This window comes from Gopherus evgoodei, chromosome 9 (genome assembly GCF_007399415.2).
Source record: "Gopherus evgoodei ecotype Sinaloan lineage chromosome 9, rGopEvg1_v1.p, whole genome shotgun sequence".
Lineage (NCBI taxonomy): Eukaryota > Metazoa > Chordata > Testudines > Testudinidae > Gopherus > Gopherus evgoodei.
Window position 1 is genome coordinate 32416804 of NC_044330.1, and position 21887 is coordinate 32438690.

Here is a 21887-nt window from a genome sequence, read left to right on the forward strand (position 1 = left end):
TATTTTCTAGGTAAATGTTTCTTTTGGGGGCTTTCAGGATTTCCAGGGAGATTGTAGTGCATTGCAATATAGTCTCCACCATATAACAATTTGCGGAAAATCTATTTAAACCCCAGAGAAAGCAATATGGGTAAAAGCTAGATCTTACTGCAAACAGAAGTCTGCTAATTATTCCTGTCTGGTTTGCAGATAGCTACAATGAGTTTTGCTTTATGGATGATTCAACTCTCATGTGGAGGGAGAACTGTCTTGCATAAAGTGTAATACAGTTTCTGTTAGCTCAGTTCCATGCCTTTCTGAACAAATATGTTGTGGGCAGTGTCACTTTGTGAAGAGAAATTATAGTGGAGTGAGGGCTCAGTGCAGGCAGGCAAACTGCTTCCATTTAATCTCTACTAGTTGTCCCATAAGTAAAGGACCACTGCTTTGCACTACTGCTAGCCAACTTTCTTGAAATGTTTAACTGCATGGAGCAAATTCTACCTTTAGTCACACCAGGGTAAATATGGAATAATTATATTGCAGTCAATGAAGTTACCCTAGATTTATATTAGCAGAACAGTAGAATTTGAACCAGCCTCTTATCTAGAGTGTTCAAGCAAAATGACAGTAAAACTCTAATATCCTGGGACTGACCTAGCTACAACTACACTACAGACAACAGTAAAATGTAGCCATTTAATGGTAATCTGCCTAAATGCCCTAACTGATATCCTTCAGTGCAGGCAACCATCGTGCTCCATCATTTTATCAACAGGGAGTTGGCATTCAGTTGACATAGATAAAAGCCATAAATATTTGTGAAAGTGAGGGCAGGCACTGTAAAAGTTAGGGAAGAGTGAACTGCTTCTTGACAAATAGTAATTGTCTCAAAATTCACTCATCCTTAAGGTAAAGGCTAAAGCCAACCATCCTCTCACCAATCTCCAAACTCCTTCCCACAGACACTCCAATTGGTCTCTCCTAGCTGTGCTCTGGTGTACTACCTTCTTCACTCTGGATCTTCTAAAAGTCAGTTATGTCCCACAGTACCACCTCTTCTTGTTTTTAAAGAGAGGACCATGAAGTACAGGTAGGAAAGAGGCAGGGATAGCTAGATAGAATTGGGTCTGTGAGATCATCTTAAAAGGTTTGAATTTCCAAAATCATTGAGCTTCACCTGTAACTAACACATATGTAGCTAGAGATTAAATTCATGTAATTATAAGAGCAGTGCCTTATTTTGACTAAGAGAGTCCCTGTCCTATGCACTGTTCATTAGCCTGGACAGATAGTGGAAGAGTCACATAAAAGAGAAAATGTTAAGTGTGCTCGACAAATGTTCACTGACTCCCAGGCCTTACTTTAAGTTGCTGGGTGGATGACTCCCTACTACCTTCAGGATAGGTGTATACGTACACTCAAACTCACACACACACAGATTATATCTCACTAACTTGAGAAGAAAACAGATTGTGTAGAAATCACAGGGATGTTCATTGTTTTCAGTGAGTTGCTGTTTCCCATCCTCAACACATTTTCTTGATCCCAAGAGCTGTCCTTTGCCAGCACACATCTCTATAAAGAAAACGAGGAGCAAAAGGTTAGCGGAGAAAAAATGCTTTAAATTCTGTTAAAATTGTGAATATAGATGTGCTTTTTAAACAAAAATATGGATTTCCTTTTCAGCACTGAAATGTAACTGAAGTTTCTATTACATACAGTACTATACTGATGGACCTGCTATTATTAATTCATTTATTCAGGAATCATTAAAAGACCAGGGTCCAAAGAAAGGATGGTTCAATGGTCTGGATACTAGGCTGGGACTTGGGAAACCTGGATTCAGTTTCCTGCTCCATCATAGACTTCCTGCGTGACCATGGCCAAGTTATTTAGTCTCTCTGTGACTTGATTTTTCATCTGTAAAATGGGTATCACCGATGATAGTAGGTGAAGATCTAAAAAGTCAAAACACTTATTATAATAAGAGACAAACAATATGCAAGTAAAACATGTCTTGTTAGTTACAATGTTTTGTTATTAAATCACTTCAAATTATCCCCTTTCCTCATTGTCCAGGTGCCCCCACCAGCCTGCTACTGTGCTCAAACTACAGAAATAGATGGTATCAATAAATATATCAAGGCAATTGTGCAGCTACGTTATTTCTAAAGGTCAGAGGAGTATATTCTCTCTCAATGCCAGCGAATAGGGTTAAGGGAGGTTGTACACATGGATTGAGAAGAGAACGTTACTGTAGGATGAGTCCTACATGGTATAAAACAAATGTTCTTATTTTTGTGAATTACAGGGCAATGAAGCATGCAGCATAAAACATCATGAGCAGTAATGCATCCTCAGCTGTTATCCTTAATCTCTTGCACTTTTAAAAATAGCAAAATACCAATAAGAAGTGATGCTTCATTTTTCCATGTCGAACTTCGATCCTCCTAGTTGCTAAGCAGTCCAGTCTTATGTTGCTATGTGAAGACATTTGAAAGCAGACTGATCATCTTTAGTGAAAACAAACAACTTAGACCCAAGAGCTTCAGAAACCTTAACCCCTCAATGACAAATATATAACATACACAGTATGTATACAGAGTAGTCATTGCAAGCTGTGACAAACTGGGACAATGTCTGTGTTATTTCTTAGGAATAATATGTGTGACTTGATTTCCCTGGTCAATTTAATATTGCTACCTGACCAAATGTATAGAGTTAAATCAAAGGCTGCTGTAAAGGGCTGGGGTGTGGGGGGTGTTTAGGAATCCAGAAAGGGTAAAATAATGTTACACAGATAAGATAGCCTCTCAGGTAACCGCTTCAAAGGAATTAAGACCACATTGGCTGGGGCATCAGTTGGGGGAAGAACCCACCAGGCTGACACCATCCAAACAAGGATGTTTTTCTCTTTCCAAGGCTAAGGCTGAGATAAAAGGACCTTAAGGGGTTAAAAAGGTGCCCTGGCAGAAAAGGGCAGTGAGGAGTTATCAGCTCAGCTGGAAGCTGACAGAGGGACACAGAGTCAGCATGCAGTGAGGCTGACATACAAAGAGATGGACTTGTGAGGCAGGGACTGTAGCAAACAAGCTGTAACTTGGTGCCCAGAGAGAAAGGAAAACACTAAGGCTAGGTCATGGCTACCTAATGCTTGAGGGGCATGCCACATGTAGGGAAGACAATATACTTATAGGTGTCTGTTTCTTAAATGTACTTCTCTCAGTGATGTGTACGTTTGGGGAAAATAAACCATACCTTGTTTGGAGAAACTCCTTCTGTATCACTGCATACTATTACTGACCACAGGCTCCTGAAGGAGAACTATGGCAGGGTGCCAGCCCAGTTGTTTCCTGCTAGGTAGTGTGGATGTCTCCCAGGGAGGCTTAATCCTGAGACCCTATCAGTAAGTGGCTGGATTGCAGAATCGCACCCCAAAGAGAAAGGGAGGAATGGGCCTCCCACATGGAAGACATGCAGTCAGGGACTAGAAAAGGGTCTCAGAAAAGGCAGCCTGTCCAAGGACCATGACATCAATACTTAATGTTGCCCAGTAAGACTAATTACTTGCAATTGCAAAATTGAAGATTTTTATAAGAAAACTCCGGATAAGTTTGGGCATGTGCACAACGCATGTGTATATGCACACAATTTACATATAGTATTTGCATATATGTGATTGCATGTGTGTTAGCAAAGGTTAAAGTCTGGATTGTACAGTATGATGATAACACAAAATTCCAGGTACTGAAATTGCAAGCACTCATCCTCCTGAGCAAAAGATAAGGAGAGTTTTTCCATTCTTTTCTTAAGACTATCCATCCTTTCTTTAACGCCAGAGAGAAGGTTGTTGTAATGATCGGAAGGGAGAACTAGGGCATCACAGATACCTGCCTCTCCAAAAAATCACAGCTGGCATGGTAACTTGTCAGTAGCTCTTTGGTCAGGATCAAAATCTCTGCTCAATACATGGAAAGCGCTGAAGAAGGAAGCTGAAGCTGCTACTGCTTGGTATCAATGTAACTGGTGACAAGGCTTGAGGAATTCACTGGGTATCACACACTTTTAAATATATAGTGTTAACTTTGTCCATTTCTTATTCATCAAGAAAAAAATGCCATTTATTATGTATATTACAGTCACACCTACAGGCCCTAACCAAGTTCAGGACCCTCTTATATTAAACCCTAGCCATAGACTAGGAGCCTCTGCCCAGCAGAAACACTGGCTACTGCATATACAAAGTAGCTTTGTCCAAAGGCTCTCCTAACGATGTTTAGTTTGTATTACATCCCACACGTAAGTGTAATGAAACAACTGAAACCAGAGAGAGTTATTAACAGCCCAGTAAAACAAACCTTCCTGAGCCTTAGAAACCTGTTGAAACATGATTGCTTTAAACTTCTGGACACTAGTAGGACTTTGCATAATTTCAATCATTGAATAAATAGTCATAATAATAATACTTTATTCCCGTTTAACTGCAGCCAGTTTTGATTGGCTGCTTTGATGTTAAGCTTATCAGATTCAATCTTATACAGCCTCTCTAAGCCTTGGGAATGCTAGCTCCTTTTAGCCTTATTTTTTACCATTTGCATTTTGTTACAGTAACAAGTAATTTTAGGCAGTGCATTTCTGGGGGATTATTGTACTTCTTGGGTGGCTGAATACAAACAGTCTTCAGCACCATGCCTTACAAAGCACCCGAGGTGCTATAATCCGCCAGATATGCTCTGCCTATCACGTCTTGTTTAATTAGCATGAACTGATACAGTAGATTTGTTTCAAGTCACAAGCAGAGATTTAGCTTTCGATGTTGCAGTGATGGGATTTTTTGTTTTTGTTTCTTTGTATGTTTCTTTTTTTGTTTGGTAAAAAAGATGACATTGTGGATATTTTTCATTGCCTTGCACCTTGCATTTACACTTGTGCAGGGAAGGGGCAGGGCACGTGCAGTGCTACCTTTCTGATCTGGCAGGCTTTACTCCTGTTTTATACAGGCATAAATGACTTATGCAATGCGCTGTGGGGGAATCCTGGCTTTTATATTACACCTCTACCCCGATATAACGCCACCCGCTATAACACAAATTTGGATATAAAGTGGTAAAGCAGCGCTCCAGGGGGGTGAGTCTGCACGCTCCGGCAGATCAAATCAAGTTCGATATAATATGGTTTCACCTATAATGCGGTAAGATTTTTTGGCTCCCAAGGACAGCGTCATATCGAGGTAGAGGTGTACTACTTTATGTGGTGTGGGAGAAGAGGTGCGACATGGGGCAAAGGGGCATTTCTTTCTATTCTAACTCCTGCTTTCTTCCCACTCCATGCGTCCTGGAAACTGCTGCTGTTGTGTCTCCCTGAACTGGAGGGTAGATCTCAAGCTGCTTCAATAATACAGATCATTTGTATTCATGCAATTTCTTTTCAGATGAAAGGCTGGACTTGGATTGTAATTCATATATCCAAACAAGCAAGAATCATAGACTCAGATGCAGAAAGCTCTGAATGATGTAATTGTGTTAGGATCTGCTCAGACAGTAGAGATACAGTCTGAAATTGGACATTGCCCAGCACATAGTCACAGACAATCCACCATCCAGCCATCTGTTTTTTTGCTGATGTGCTTCATTCCTTTCAAAGTTGGAAGATTGTCTGGACAGGAATTTTGATCATTTTCAAAGGGATTCATGAAAAAATCAGATGTAGTAACTTTAGCCTTTGTTTTAGTTCAAAACATTCTCTTCCAAGGCTGGGAAATTCTTTCACTGAAATCATATTTGACTATTAAGATTCCCTTTACAAAAGGAGTTGATGTTACAGGAGACCTGGTGGTTGTTATTTATCGGAATTTATCACTAATTAAGATGAAAATGGAATAGTTTGTATCTAGAAGATAGTAATCAAAATGTTACATTAATGTATGAATATGTCACCTCTTCCTCCTCAAGAAGAGAAGATCTGATGGAAGGAGATACCACATTGTCTTCCTCAGGAGAATGACTGACTAGTTTTAGGCAAGGCTGAGACTTGGTTTTCAGCCTTTATTAGAATCATCGTAAGTCTGTATTTTTGAGAAGAAAACCTACACAGTAGGATAGGTAAAAGCTTCTTTCTGTAGGATTTTAGGAATCTGGTGACCAGGTTACTGCCCCCTGTGGTGATATATGGTTTGTCATATTTCCTAAGCACCTGTAGATTCCATTCTGTATCAATGTAAGTTTATGAAAATGTATCTGAGTCTTCACTTTTTCACCTCTTCTAGTGGCCACACAAACACTTTCCCATATCTTTTCACATTTCAGTTGTTGAACAGATGTCAAGCCTACTGTACCTGCCAGGCTGTATATTTTGTCAGAGGAGAGAGTCACACTTTTCATGGAGCAAAGTGGCAGACTTCACGTTACATTTCATGAATGTATTTAATGTCCGTTATAAAAATGCTTTTTAAATGTGACAGAGCATATGTGAAGGAGCTGCCAAGAATTTATCTCCCTTGTTGGAGCTGTGCATTGAAAAATTCGAAGAATCAAAGGATAACTTTTGTGTGGCATATTCAAAAGCATACAATTCAGAATAATCAGGCTAATCCAGCATTTTGGCATTAATACTATAGGAAATGTTTGCTCAGCTGAGTTCACTCTGCTTGTACCGCTGCAGATTCTGTGGTTTTCCACTACTGCATGTATTATTTAGTAGTACAACATAACATCAAAAGGATCTTTCAGCACTTGCACTGTGGACTGCCACACAATGGCAATATTTGCCAAATCTGGAAAACATTTATCAAAAATGAATGCTGATGTTTTCATTCAGTCCAGCTCAAGTGATTTCTCGGCTTGTACACATGTAGGGCCAGAGCCATCCAAATGCTCTCGCTACTTTGCAACACTCCAGTGACACAAGGTAACCATAAAACTGCTTCCCCAGTCATTTAAGCCAGTTCTGTGACTGCTTGGTGTCACTGGAATGACAGACAGTAAATCTGACACTTCATTTCTAAGTAAGTGATTTTTGGAGCAAGTGAAAATCTAGCAGAAAGTATGAATTTTGTATTTTTTCATATATACATTGCTGTTCCTGGCAAATGGTTAATTTCATGTTTTCCACAAAATCTGTGATTGCCTTACCTTTCTGGGTTGTATGTTACCTTGATAGCTGCTATCAGGTAGCCAGCTTGCAGGGGGATTGTTTTGCTCTATTAGGAATAGTTACCACAAACCATAAGAGCTTTTACGTGCTATAGCAGTGTATGCTAATCTACATTAAAGTGGTCAAACTACTGCTTAAAAGACACCCTGAAAAAAAACAATATACTGAAGAGCCAAAAAGAGGGGTTTGGAAACAATAAAAAAGAACAAAAATACATATGATATAGAGGAAAGGGAACTGCTACTAACAGAAGCCTGATACTGGCTTCCAAAATGGCTGGTAGACAGCAGCGGTTGACTCATTTTTAGAATTCAAAGGGCAAGCTCTAGGAGGAGAATATTGGGGATGGCTCTTGTATTAAAGGAGTGACCTTGAAGCTAAGTGAGGCTAGTGTGTTTAGACTGTCTAGAACAGATTTTTGGATACCCAGAAAAACTAAGGATGCATGAACAGCCAGCCAGTTAAGGGCCCTCAGTAGCCTGGTTTACAAGTTCTTGTATGTATATAAACAGTATGCTTAATGGAGGTGTGTGTGTGTGTGTGTGTGTGTGTGTGTGTGTGTGTGTGTGTGTGTGTGTGTGTGTGAAATCTCTCTTTTACATCTGGAGTCTTAAGTCTAGAAAAACCTCACAAATACTGTCAAGAGCTAAAAAAGGTTTGTTTGGTAGAATGTATTGGAGACCTTCCTGGTTTGTTTCTTTCTAATGCAAATTCTCAACATTCCTGTTCCTTTTTGACCATTATTAAAATTTTCTAATTAATAAAGGCAGAGTGTTTTACTCCATAAATACCCACCTTAATTTTGGCAGCTTTCCTCTGAAAGATACAATCCCAACATATCTGCCTCCATAACCACTGTAATTGGCTGCTTTTGCTGGCCAGAGCGCATTCCTACACTGGGATGCCTCTCCAGTCTCCACTTCCCATCTGTTTTTGTGGGCTTGAGACCAGGAAGTACATACCCAATCTCAAATGTGTTGGATTTATAGTTCATCTACACTGGCTTTAGTAGATTAGAATGAATTTCATGGGGAGCTGGAAAGGTTGGAAGGATTTAATGATCTTATGTCACTGCTGTTTGCTAAAAGTGAGTTTGCTAAGGTGTTAGGTGTTACTTATACACTTTCAAATCCAGCTTCTGGTTGCATTGCAGAAGGCTAAAGGTTACATTGCAGAAGGCTAAGATGAATGATGAGTCTGCCTTTGGATTTCAGCATCTTTAATTTAGAGGTGTTTCATTTATGTATTTGTGTTTTGTTTTGTTTTGTTTTTGTAGCAGCATCAAGGAAAATCACATAGTTTAAAAATTGTATGGAGGCAAAAACTGTTCAGTCAGATTTGTTTGCCTGTAAACCCCACATTTCCGGAACATATTATATACCTGTACTCTACCTATACTTATACAATCATGATTATACATCATTTTGAGAGAGGCCACCTTCTTGCTGCCTTCTTTTATGCAACCTTGAATTCTGAGAAAGTAGTATGTTTTCCATCCCATCTTATTTTTCTTGATGGAATTAATTAGCACCCGATGTACTTCTTATCAGCTGAGGGAGGTTCCACTTGATTCAGTGCAGATCATTTCAGGCATTGCTGGTTTTGTTTTGAAACTCCAGCCATGACTCCTTCATGCTCCCCTAATATTCCTTTATGCTAGATATGTATCATACAGTACTGCAGCGAAAAGGAAGGATGCATTAACTAAGGAAACCATTGTGGAACCAGAAGTTCTTTGACATAGCAAGTGGAAACAAGTATTCTGTTCACCTATCGTAAGACTTTTCTTTCCACAATAGTCACATAACCCTGTAAGAAAGAAAGAAAGAAAGAAAGAAAGAAGCACCTGTTCATTGATACTGCTTTTAGTTATGTTATACTGTAGTATGGTATGATCAGAGAATGCACTCCTCTATCTCTGCAAAAATCAATTGCTATTGGTCTCCTTTGCTTTCATTTGCTGTTGCTAATCACACCCCACAGTACTTTACTAGAACCCTTCTTTTCTTTGTAATATATTCTGATTCAGGTATTGCAGCAAGTTTTCTGCAGCATGTTGTCTGTTTCCACAGCTAAACTGCTACAAGCACTGGGTTATATAAAAAGCATGGATTCTTTCTGCTGTACTGTTGTTTGCAATTGATTAACATCTCTTTCTTTGATGCTGTCACACTAGCCTTAGGCATGCTGGGCCTCCAGAGTAAAAGCAGGAATACAAGGTTTAATCTCATCTCCAGTTTCTCTCCAGAAAACTGTCATGACATTTGAGGACATTCATGCTGTAATCCTCAAAACTCCTTGGATTTCTTACAGGAAAACTCTGCCACTTTGCTAAATGCACAGGCCAGAAAATGTTTATGGCAAGAAACTCTCCTCATCATGAATGAACTGTGATATATACTTGTAAACAACTCAGACTATGATAGCTAATCAATCTAGATTTTATTTGGAAAGATTATTATTTTATTTTTGTTTCAGTAATGCTCAAGGACCCCATTCAGCATTGGAGCCCTGAATAGTAATCGCTATATAAACACATAGGAAGATCTGCAGTCTTGCAGTCTAAGAGTATATCTATACTTCAGGCTGGGTGTGAAGGAGACATACCACTGGCACACTAAAATAGTGTGTAGCTTCAGACATGTGAGCAGCAGGAGGGGCTAACCTCTCCCCCCTTACATATCTATGGTCTTGGATGGGATCATGCTTGGGTGACTAGCCCCTCCTGTTGCTCACACTACTGTGGCTACACACAATTTTTAGAGTACTAGCTTAATGGTGCAGGTATGTCTCCTCAAAATTATGCACCCCAGCTCCTAGTATAGACATACCCTAAGAAGATAAAAAATAGATAAAAGGAAGGGAAGAAGGATACAATATACCAGTAAAATGATCAGGTGATAATTGGCACACTTTTTGGTTCTTTTTCCCCCAAAGGAGAGGGATAACATCCTATGTACAATATTGATATACCTTTTATTCACGATAGATATTCTCTTATAAATAACATGACAGTATCTCAACCTGTCCATTGTCACTTTGCCAGTTTCCTGTGGGCACCACAGGGGAATTGGGTCTTAAGAAGATAATTGGAGAAATGATGTACTGACTAGTTCAATATTGTTAATACTTAGCACAACACATGTTGAAAGCCATGTACAAACATCAGTTAATCTTCACCACACTCCAGCAAGGTACTGTAGGTAGCTAAGGATAGGTCTGCACTGCAGTCAGCAGGCGAGATTGCAGCACTTCTAGACATACCCAAGTTAGCTTTGATCTAGCTAGACCAAAGCTAGCTTGAATAACAATAGTGAAGCCCCAGCAGCATGAACAGTAACCACTTGAGTATATACCGAGGCTCCTCAGTGGGTGGGACTAGTCCATGCAGCTGCCCATACTTCTGCAGCTTCACTGCCATTGTTACTTGAGCTAACTTTGATCTGGTTAGATCAAAGCTAGCTCAGGTATATCTATGCTTGCTGCAATCACACCTCACAGTAGCAATGTAGACATACCTTAAGTATTATTAACTCCATCTTGCAGATAGGAAAAGAAGGGTGGGTGGGTTAAATGATTTGCCCAAGATCATAGCTGTAGCCACTGGGGGAGATGTTTGTGGGACATTTTCCCCTAATGTTTAGCGATAGTGAAACAATAAAGTCTCCCTTATCCTCCAACTATGATCCAGGGTTCATTAGGTTAATTTAATTGCCAAACTTTGAAGATGGTTTCAAATTTCTCTTCCCCCAATATGACTCTTCTGAAAGAGCAGATTTTGAGGATAATTTTGAGTGTAAAAACAGTGAGGGTAACTAACCATTGGAACAATTTAACAAAGGTCATGGTGGATTCTTGATCACTGGCTATTTTTAAATCATGACTGGATTTTTGTAAAAGAGATGCTCGAGTTCAAACAGGAATTATTTTGGGGGAGTTCTGTGGTCTGTGCTATGCAGGAGGTCAGACAAGATATTTATAATGATCCCTTCTGGCCTTGGAATCTATGACTCTGTGATTCCATGCATTTTTGATGGATCTGGATTATGTTTATCATTAATCCACTTGTGTGGAAGAACCATCAAAGTCTCCATTTTGCTATAATACTCATTTAACAATAAGAACTTTAATATTTAATAATTAAACATTGTTTAAATATATAGTAACATTATCTTTACAGTCTCTTGCACACAGTTTTGTTAGCATAGCTCACTCCTTTACATCAAGCACAGAAGGTCGGCTAGCAGAAATAGGGTTCATGCAGAATGTTGTTAGAACCATTTTAGGGAGGGGGGAACCAAGACTAGAGAGATGACATGTTTAACTGTGACTGTCTTCAGTGCAAAGTGTTATCTTGTGACATTTTGCTTTAGTGTCAAATAAGTAGCTTGGAGGCAAGAACTGAGGTAAAGCTCAGTGTTGTTTAGCATCTTCAGTGATGACCTGGAAAAGGGGTTGTCATAGGGTGACACTGGCCCTTTAAGGAGGAGCAGGGTCAGTGCCTGCATCAGCTGATCCAGAAATAGGCTTTAAAAGAGGGCCCTTGGGGCTAGTGAAGGGAGGAGACCAGTGAGTCAGAGTTAGGAAGTAGGACTGCCAGAGTCCCCTGGGTAGGAAGGCTATGAGAGCTTGAAAGGTAAAAGGGGAAACATCCCCTGGAGTTTGTGGCCCAGGGTGACCCAAGGAGCTGTTTGTATTTGTTTTGTTTAGATTCAGACAATAAGACTGCTTGAAGGAGGTTATGGGCATGGCAGTAGATCCTTTGTAAACTACTGAAGCCCTGCCATGTTACGGGGTAAACATCCAGGGTGAAATCCTGGCTCTGTTGATGTCAATGAGAGTATTGCCACTGACTTCAATGGGAACAGGATTTCATCCCTTGTGGATAGTACTAAACTGGAAAGTACTGTGCACACTAGTGAGGATCAAACAATAGTATAAACAAAAAAACTGTGGTCAGGAAAACACCAAATGGGATTCAATCTGGAGAAATCAGATAAACAACACAGTGCACTGATGATGGGGCATGGAAGAGGGAGAGAGTACTCATAAAGCAAGCATTTTGGAAAAGATCTGCACCAGATATTTAAATTACTGCCATCTAAGAGGTGCTCATAAGTTGGTATGTTGTTAAAAATATACAGTGTGATTTTTTTTTTTTTTGGCTTACATATTGTATAACAAGTCATCATCTTGTGGCAAAGTACCTTCCTCTCCTCAGCAGGCCCAGTCCTTTTTAGCCTTGGAGAGACAGGTTTGGGCAAGGCAAATCCTTAATAGTAGCAGAGGGTCTGGCTATTCCTTTCCCCAATCCATCCCTTGTGCTTGTTTTCCTTCCCTCCCGGAGAGGGTTCAGGGTCTTACTGCACCCAGCCTACTGACAGGTACTCTCACCCTCTCCCCCTTTCCTTACAGGGAAGGGTTTTAAAAGGTCACAAGCAGTTGGAGCCAGCTGAATCTAATTAGTTCCCTAGTAACCCCTGTTCCAGCTGTACCTTATTTCCCCTGGTTATCTCTCCTCAGTGGATTGGGAGAGGCCTTTTAACCCTCCCTGGACTAATTACTACCCCCTTTAGCTGTTTGTCCTGGGTTTACTACAATCCATTGAGACAAAAATCATTTTCTGGAGGGAGATGATATGGCCCTGTGGATCAAGCAGTGAACTTGGATGTTAGACACCTTGGTTCTAGGCCTACTACTGCTCTGAGACATCTCAGGTAAGTCATTTCACCACTCTGTGCTTCAGTTTCCCCATGTGTAAAATGAAGATACCAATACTGACCTTCTTTGAGCTCTGCTAATGAAAAGCACTCTGTGAGAGCTAGGTGGTATTATGCTTGTCACTGGAACAAATGCACCTACAATAGAATGTTCAGTTCTGGACATCTTAATAGTTGAAAAATGCTGATAAATTGGGGGGTATTCAAAAATGGAAAGCTCTGGGTGATTTGTTGATTTGATGATAAAAGAACTTCATATGCTAAGTTTGCCTAAACAAAGACATAGAGTAACATGATAATACTTTACTGTCTAAGAAGAACCCCAAACAGAGAGTTGAATTATTTAGGGAGGTACAGGAAGAACAAAGCTTTAGTAATCAGATGACATTAGGCAAAGGAACATTTAGACAGAATTATGAGGAAAAATTTCCCGACAATGAGAGCTGAATATTAACATAACAGATTTTACAGAAAAGGGATGGAAATTCCTTGCTTGAGACATTTAAAATTAGACAAGACAGGAAGCTTGGAAATATAACCTTGCATTGTCAGGGGAATGAGCTGGGTAACTCCACATATTTAATTGGTTTCTTTCTTCTCTAGTGTTCATGACACAAGAAATAATTGCACTGCTTCTTGAATAATACATCTTATGTTTAGTTTGATAACTAAACTAGGAATTTGGCTCAGTGTTTAGTGACCAATATCAGATTTTCTAAAGTCATATCATAACCAGTCATGTATAAGATGCAGTGATTCCTGTCCTAACAGTCACACTTTTTAAAGTGTAAGAAGACCTCTAGGCAGAGAAAAAGGTTTAATAACTCAATAAATTCATATAAACATTCACCTGTTTGGATGTAAAAGCTTTAGACCCTAGGAGAACTGTTCAGGGCAACAATTCTTGCCAGAAAGAATTGCTAGCACAGTTTTCCTGGGTAGCGCAGTTAGGGCATAAAATTGTTTAAACCAAATATTTCCTTTTGTTTCAATTATAAAGATGAGCCAAGATTTAGAATGTGGTTTTCTTCTGAGTCAATGGTAGGCTTACTGTATTTATTCCCTTTTCAAAAGAGAGAGAACTGCTACGCTGAAGGCTGCTTCAGTTAGCTCTGGTTTAATTTAAAATAAGTTGTTTGGGGTTTTTTGTTTGAGAAAATGCCCATGTAATTGGTGATAAAAACTAGCATAAAACTCTTTAACTGATTTTTAAACCAGGATATCTCTTTTGCATAATTAATAAGCACTTCATTAATGGCTTTAATTGACATTTGGCAGATGTATTCTTCTTCCAGGTCAAGGAGCTCTTGATACAGTTCTTGTGGCTTTTAACATTTGCTATCCCTTGCATTGGCCAGGTTCTCTGGATAGTTCATCAGCTTTCTTTGATGCATTCAGGAAAAATGCTAGATTGACCTGATTGAAATCACCACTCAAAACACAGTGATATAAAAGATCAATTCCCCATTTACAATTAAGAAACAGGTGTGAGAAACTGCAATCTTTTTGTATACGTCTTTGAGGTAAAGAATCAATGAGAATGTGACCTACAGTCAAGAGACAGAATTTTAACTATAACATTTCAACACAGAACAAACAACTGGAGTCTCTTTTAGGTATACAAGAAACATTAGAAAATAAGAGTTTGTTGACCTACCGTACTATAGCTAAGAAGATATCAAATGAAAGAAGAAGCTGCTCAGAGAGTGCAAGTTGTATGTTTTTACTATAATCTCTGATGTGACATAAAGGCTAAAACCTCAGACTGAAGGGGTCAGTGATGAGCATCATCTCAAGACAAGAATGAAGGCAAGAGAGAGTTCTCCAGCATGGCATGTGCCGCAATTGAGAGACAACTGGCAGTGCTGGTCCCAGGCATACACATGCACTGGTTGGCACTTATACTGGATGCAATGGTACAGGTCCAGAATATGAAATGCTTCCTCACTGGGTCCTCAGACAGTCCCATTGAAGTTAACAAGACAATTTTTGGAAATAAAGTGCTACTCTGCATCCGCTTCTTAATGCTTTGAAATTTTCTGTATGTAAGGAAGGTTTTCAGCATTCATATTCACATTCTCAGTGCATGGGTTTAGAATGTCACTGCTCATTTGCACATTACTGTACAGCACTTCTTAAACCCTGCTTAATGACCACAGTGATGATCACAATGCAGCCAGGTGTAATACAAGAATGTGTCATTTTGAGTCAAATAAAATATTTATCAATACTAAATCATCCCCTTTGCCCTCAAGAGGCAGCCTGGACTAGAGGATTGGGGCCAAGAATCAAGAGCTCTGAAAGTCTGATTCTAGCCCTGCCACTGATTCTCTGTGTGACCTTTGAACTAGTCACTTCAGTTTTCCAATATGTAAAATTGGAATTGTAACTGTTACTTAGCTACATCACTAGAATTATGTGAAGCTTAATTAATGTATGTGCAGTGCTTTCAAAATTCATAGCACTAAGTGCTATGTGTTCTCATGTGTGTCAAGAGAGTGTGGTGATGAGCACGCTAAATGCTTAAAATAAAGAAGTAAGACTTTAGGTCCAGATCCAGACAAGTGGTGAGCACCAGCCACTGGGAGTTCAGTACTTCTAAGGATTGTTCTCTTATTCACTCATGTTCACTTCTCTTTCTGTATATCCTTGACTAGCCAAGGGATGAGATCTAGAAGTGAGTAGCCTAGTTGCTGATCTCTGCGTAACATTAGGAGACCCTTAAATGAGTGTAACTGTTCAGAAAAACCTTGAATACAGAGCTGCATCTCTGCTGCCTAATCTCCCGACGGAAAACATCCAATTACGGAGATGAACATTAAGAACACATCCATGAGCATGAAATATTCACCCCAATTTAAAATCATCTAGTTTTGATGTTTAAAATACCAATCATTTTACAGCAATGTAAACTCAGTTCTAAAATCCACTGCCAAGCTCACTTGATTTTCTTTGACAGTGAACGTAAAAGACCTCAAGTGTCGAAAGCAACAGAACCATAAAAATCTGAAATGTTGCTTAATTAGTATTTGGGAAGCTTGAGGCTACAGTGCATCTGTTAATTTTTATGTTACAACAAACAGAAATACATTCACACTTGGCAGTATCATTAGCATTCTGGGCATCAAGTCACTAGTAGTAAATAGCAAATTTGATGCCCTCAAAAATGTTTAAAGATATGGCCTTGCCATTGGTGGAGCAATTTCCCATAAGAAAATAATCTTGATGGTTACAGACAGAGACTGGATATAAAAGATGACCTCTGGCAACTACAGCAGTTTCTTTCTCTGGAAAAACAGTTCTCGTTTTTCCCTGGGGTTTCATATTGTGGAGCTCTTGACATGTTTGCCGTTTTGTTTACGAAGGGTTATGCTAGGGAAGGGAACTAGTTTGTGGTTTATGACAGCATCACTGCTGAAGATTTGGTACATACTGTGACTTGTATCGCCCATTTGTGCCTCAGCTGTAAAAGTGTACTTTTTATCAGGAATATTTGTGAATATATAACAGCTCTGAAGACATGTGGCCAATAAATAATTCAAAGTTATCTATTTTCCCTGCATATTCTTTATACACCTACCATGGTTTAATGCCTAGCTGGCTTGGAAACAATATTCTTTATGACAGTCCTAGTATAAAAATCTTTACTGACTGGCAGCAAACCACTGATTCTCAGGTTATTGCCTTGAAAAATAAACCCTGTCGTCCTAGTCTCCTTTTTCTTGCCTTTCTATTTTGCTAACAGCCCTGAGGAGCATTCGCTTGTATTGAAAGTGCCTACAAAGTGGGTATGTTTAACACATGATTTCACTATAATGATGATGTGATTTAATTCATTATTTTCCTCTCTTCCCTCTTGTCTTCTCTTCAGTTCGATTTCTGTTTACAGTCCCAAGGAGAATCCTAACACATTTGATGCTGCTGCTTTCTTCCAGTCTGTGGGAAATTTCCTGGGGATCTTTGCTGGATCGTTTGCAATGGGGTCTTCATATGCTGTTGTCACAGCTTTAATATCCTTTATTGTTTTCCAAACAGAAAAAACTCTGCAGGTTTGAAAGACTGTTTGCCTTGAAAAGAACTCCCAAGGCTATCTGTGATTAAGATTGACCATCTTTACTTTGAGCTTGAACTTCTTGACCAGGGGTTTGAAGAGGCTCAGTAAACAAAGCCAGGTCCTCAGCTGGAGAAAATCAACACAGGTTCAATGATTTCAATGGAGCTATGCTGATTTTAACCAGTGGAGGATCTGGCCCAAAATCTAGAGCCCTTACTCCTATAAGTAGTCTCATTGACCTCAGTAAGATCACCACCCTTGTGCCTAAGGACTATTCCTTAGTAAAAGGTGCAGGACTGGACCCCAAATGCTCTTTTATGAGAGACTCTCCTGAAATCCCTCTGTCTTTCCCCATTTATTTTATTTCTCCTCAAAACATTGTCATGCTGACCAGTCCTTTCAATCAACAAGAAATGGATCACCACACTGGACCAGACCAGGGAAAGGGAAGAAGAGTATCTATGGTGCAACCTTACTCCAAGGATTGAGCTCCCCTCCTTGACAGAGCTCACAGCCACTGACAGTCATGGGATTACAGGTTACAAAGTACTTTAGCATTCCTGACAAAATCAAAGCACCAAGACATCAAAATTCTCCTCTGCTGTTCCACCTGACACTAACATGAATGTATGTAATGAAACCCTTGCTTCATACCACACTCAGCCTTCCCAGTAGTTGCTATATCTTAACTGACCCATACAACTACATAGAAATATAGCGTAACTGGATAATAATGAGAAGTGTTGTCTACTGGGTGAAATAGGCAAAAGGAGCCAAGACTCCTGGGTTCTATCTTAAACTCTGATAGAGACTCACTGTGGGACTTTAGGCAAAATACTTACCCTTGATCTATGCTACAGAGTTAGATCGATATAAGGCAGCTTACGTCAACCTAGTTATGTCAATGTACACACCACAGCCTTGCTCCCACCGATGTAAGTCCCCTACTAAACCAACATAGTATGGCCACCTCAACGAGAAGTGTAGGACTCATGTCAGTGTAGTTAGGTTGATGCAGTGTCTGTGTAGACATTGCATTACTTAATCAGCTGTTAGTCATCATATTTATCAGTTTCACAGCTAACCTAACAGGTGACTTAATTTTCTAGTGTAGACAAACCCTTGGGCCCAGAGCCTCAACGGTAGTTAGATCCTAACTACCTTTGAAGATTCAGACCTTAATCTCTCTATACCTCAGTGAATGCTGCCTTAAAATGGGTACAATAACAATGTTTGCAAAGTATGTTGAGATGCTCACATAAAATAAAATACAGTATTTAATTTACAATTTATGTAGTAGCAGTAATTAAATGAAGTACAAGCCAAGCTATTGACAAACTGCACTTTGATTTGTAATCTGAATTGGGAAAGTCATGATTCTCCATTTCCGTATATCTTGTTTAGTCATTTACATCAATTGGTGTAAAAATGCTACCACATCACAACAGTAGCAACTTACACTCACTTTGCACAAGTATAAATGACTAAACAAAGCACTAATGTGTCAATCAGCTTCCCCATCTTGATTCCTTTGAGAGTCCAGTTCTGAAGCACGGATTATGCTTTCTAAACTGATTCCATTTAAAGGCTACATAGTAAAGTTGACCTTCCCTTTTGACAGAGACAATAAAGGCTGTGGACCAACTTGGCTTTTTGGTCATCTTGTTGCTATATCACCTTTTCACAGCCACATTTCTTTGAAACCACATGACATGAGCACATTTCAACAGCTAATATAAATAGAAGTATATATGTGAAGTAGACTAATGCTGGATAAGTAATGCTAAATTCCATCACTTAGGCCTTGATCCAGCAAAACACTTAATAACATGTATAAACTTAAGGTCCCGTTGAAGGCACATGCTTATGTGCTTCGTATGATACAGCTGAATAGTTTTACTGTGCATCTGGACCTCATTTATGATGAATTTAGGCTGCAAAGCTGTTTGCTTTTTTTCCTTAGTATTTTTTAGCACTTGACAAAATTTACAAAGCTGTGTGAGTTCCCCATGCTGGAAACAGGCTTGTTCTTCCTCCTGTCTTGGAGTGCCTTCCTGTCAGCGGAAGCTGCTGGTCTTACAGGTAAGTGTTGCATTTTCCTGACTAAGCAAAGACTGTGGAGCTCTTTAGTAAATCTGTGATGTGGTAAAACAGCACACCTATTTTGAGCATGACATCTTATATGAATCTTCCAAAATCCAGTTGCTTCTTTTTATTGCTTAAAAGTGTGGGTGCTATAAACATCCATCTGGAGGCACAAATTCATAGATACCTGAATGACTTTTTTTCTGCACAAGTTTTTGTTTGTTTGGTGAGGTTTTTTTTATTGCTCCCACTCAAATCCCTGTTGCAGCAGGAGAGAGGTACAGGCTGCCCACTGACAGACCAGAACCACTTACTGCCTACACATCGCTGCATCAACATGGAAATAGCATTTGTGCAACCATAGTCAAATACATGCCCAGAGATTGCTTTCTTCAACACACAGAACAAGAGAAAACATTCATACACAATGGAAAATGTACACAGAAGTAACCCCCAGTAATGCACAGAAGTAATCTGTGCAATGTCCAGACTCTAATTGATTTCATAATGTGATTAGGAAGAATATGATTCATAATGTTTTTGACACTGTTATTTTTGACAATCAACTGCCATAATTCACTCCAGGGAAAGTTAAAGGAAAACCTGAGTGCCTGAGCATTAATAGTGAGCCCGTTTAGTTTTGCTGGAGAAATTGCTCAAGACCTGTTAATTTTTACTTTAAACATGATCCTTGTAAAGTTTTTGGGGATCAATGAGTCCCTGGGTGAAAACCTGGGTACACTGAAGTCAATAGCAAAACTCCCACTGGCTTCAGTGAAGCCAGGATTTTGCCCTTTGTGTGATAAGCCATATGTTCAGAGGACTTTGAAACTAGTGTGTGGTTTGTTGTCAATTGCTGCATGCTCACTTCTCTTCCTCATTTTATGCACAATTTTCTGTCCCATTCTGTGCCAAAGGTGGATGAATGCCAATGTAGCACAAGTTAAACAAGAGAGCCATGCTCTATCACTTTCCAAAGAAAATCCAACTTTAACCTGAACAAGGCCTTGTTTAGTCCTGTTGTGCTTACTGGCCATTTTCAAAACATTACCTCTAATAAACTATTGTTTACCTATACAAAAAAATGGAATAACTTCTATATCCTTTGTTTTTAAGCTGAGTGACTTCCCACACTTTCTAAAATAGGATTTTTAAAACCTTCTCCCCAGCTGATTCCATGGGTGTCACGTTTTAGCCAGAAACCAATGTGGTGTTACTACATTTTTAAATAATTGAAAAGCAGGCTTCATAATGGAAATACTGATACTGCCTCTAATGCTGTCATTGCTTCAGGCACTGCTATACTGAAGGCATGTCCCACTGTCAGAATGCTGGAGCAGACTGCATGTCCAAATAATTGGCATATATAATTTCTTCACACTGCAAATATGGTGGCACATAACATACTCTCTCACACTAGTCACTTGGGATGGTGTTTCATTTTTTTAACATGTCAGAAATCATAGCCCTAACTACCAATGGCACAGAGAGGTTTTATAGTGACATAGTAGCCATAGTAAACTACATTTTTAATGGCCAGAAAGTGAGTGGAAAGCAAAGTCATGATCCAATTAAAAGAAAAAAAAAATACAAGGAAGTTAAGCTTTACTTACAAATAAAGGAACTGGCATAGATGTTAAAAAAGGAAATTGCTCCACCCACACAAATTGCAAGGAAAACAAACCCCGCCCTTTTAGTTCTGTCACTAGCAATTCTTTTCATATGCATGTTCTTTGTCTCAGTTGGCAATTGTTAATTACATTGCCTCATTTATCAGCAGGGTTGAGCCTCTGTCACTTAGCTTCTATGAAAGGCCTTTGTCAGAAGCTGTTAGGAAAAAAGAACACATGCAGTCTTCCTTGTAGCTTTAGAAGTTCAAAGCTGAGTTTTCCAAATGCAACAACTATTAATACTGTATTGACGTTTCAGCTTAAAGTAGATATTTTTAGCCATTTGCTTTTAACCAGTTCCAATGTAACTTACATCTTCTCTCATCCTTGCCTGAAAATGCTCTTATCCACTCCTTCCATGATGTTTTTTAAGTTATATTTCAGAGTGGGGTTCATTCTACTGGTTAACAGATCCTCAGGTGCCTTGACTTAACTTGCCAGTAGCACATTTCACTGCACAATGAGAGATGCAAATTTAGGAGGAAGCGTCTGATTTCTTAATCCCAAACTAGTGGAATCTATTTAAAATTAGGTTAATCTATGCAGCCACCACAAAGGAGCAATGCAGTGGACTATGCTTATGTTCACAGGTGCTGATTTTTATTATTCCAAGTGGATGTTCCACCCCTGCTCTGCCCTGAGGCCATTCCTCTACACTGTCCCTTATCCTGAGGCCCTGGCCTCACTCCACCTCTCCCTGCCCTCACTCCACCCCCTTCCTGAGGCTCCCCACCCACCGCTCATTGCTCTCCGCTCTCCCCTGATCATCTTCCACTGGCCACCAAACACCTGATTGGTGGCCCTGCCAAACAACTGATCAGCAGCACCACCAAAAAGCTGTGGCTGGTGGGTGTGCAGAACCCCTTTTTTTTTTTTCTATGAGTGCTAGAGCCCCGAAGCACTCATGGAGTCAGCAGCTATTCTTATGTTACAGAAGCGCCTCTTGGCCTAAGCAGTCACTTCCAGGGTTGTATTAAGAGCACACCTCCTCATAGTGCGCTCCTCAGCCAAAATGCAGGGCTCTGTTACAAGTTATACCTTTAAGAGTTGTCTGTCTAGCACCTTGCAAAATCAGGCCATTAGAGAGTAAGAATTACAAGGAAGTAATTTCCTTTTGCCTATTTGTGAAATGATCCATCAAGGAAATTTTATTCTCTCTCTCTTCTTCAGTAAAGGAATTATTTATAAATTAATGCACACCATCAGTGATACATCTTAAGATAG

At 39.6% G+C, this 21887-nt stretch overlaps 1 protein-coding gene across 1 annotated transcript in view; it reads left to right on the top strand.

Annotated features, from left to right (window-relative positions):
* Positions 1–21887, top strand: part of SLC9A9 (solute carrier family 9 member A9) — a 340359-nt gene that overhangs the window by 141972 nt on the left and 176500 nt on the right. Inside the window, exons 7-8 of the mRNA XM_030575042.1 lie at positions 16726–16864; positions 18885–18990. Coding sequence (XP_030430902.1) covers positions 16726–16864; positions 18885–18990 — 245 coding nt within the window. The remainder of the gene's footprint in view (positions 1–16725; positions 16865–18884; positions 18991–21887) is intronic.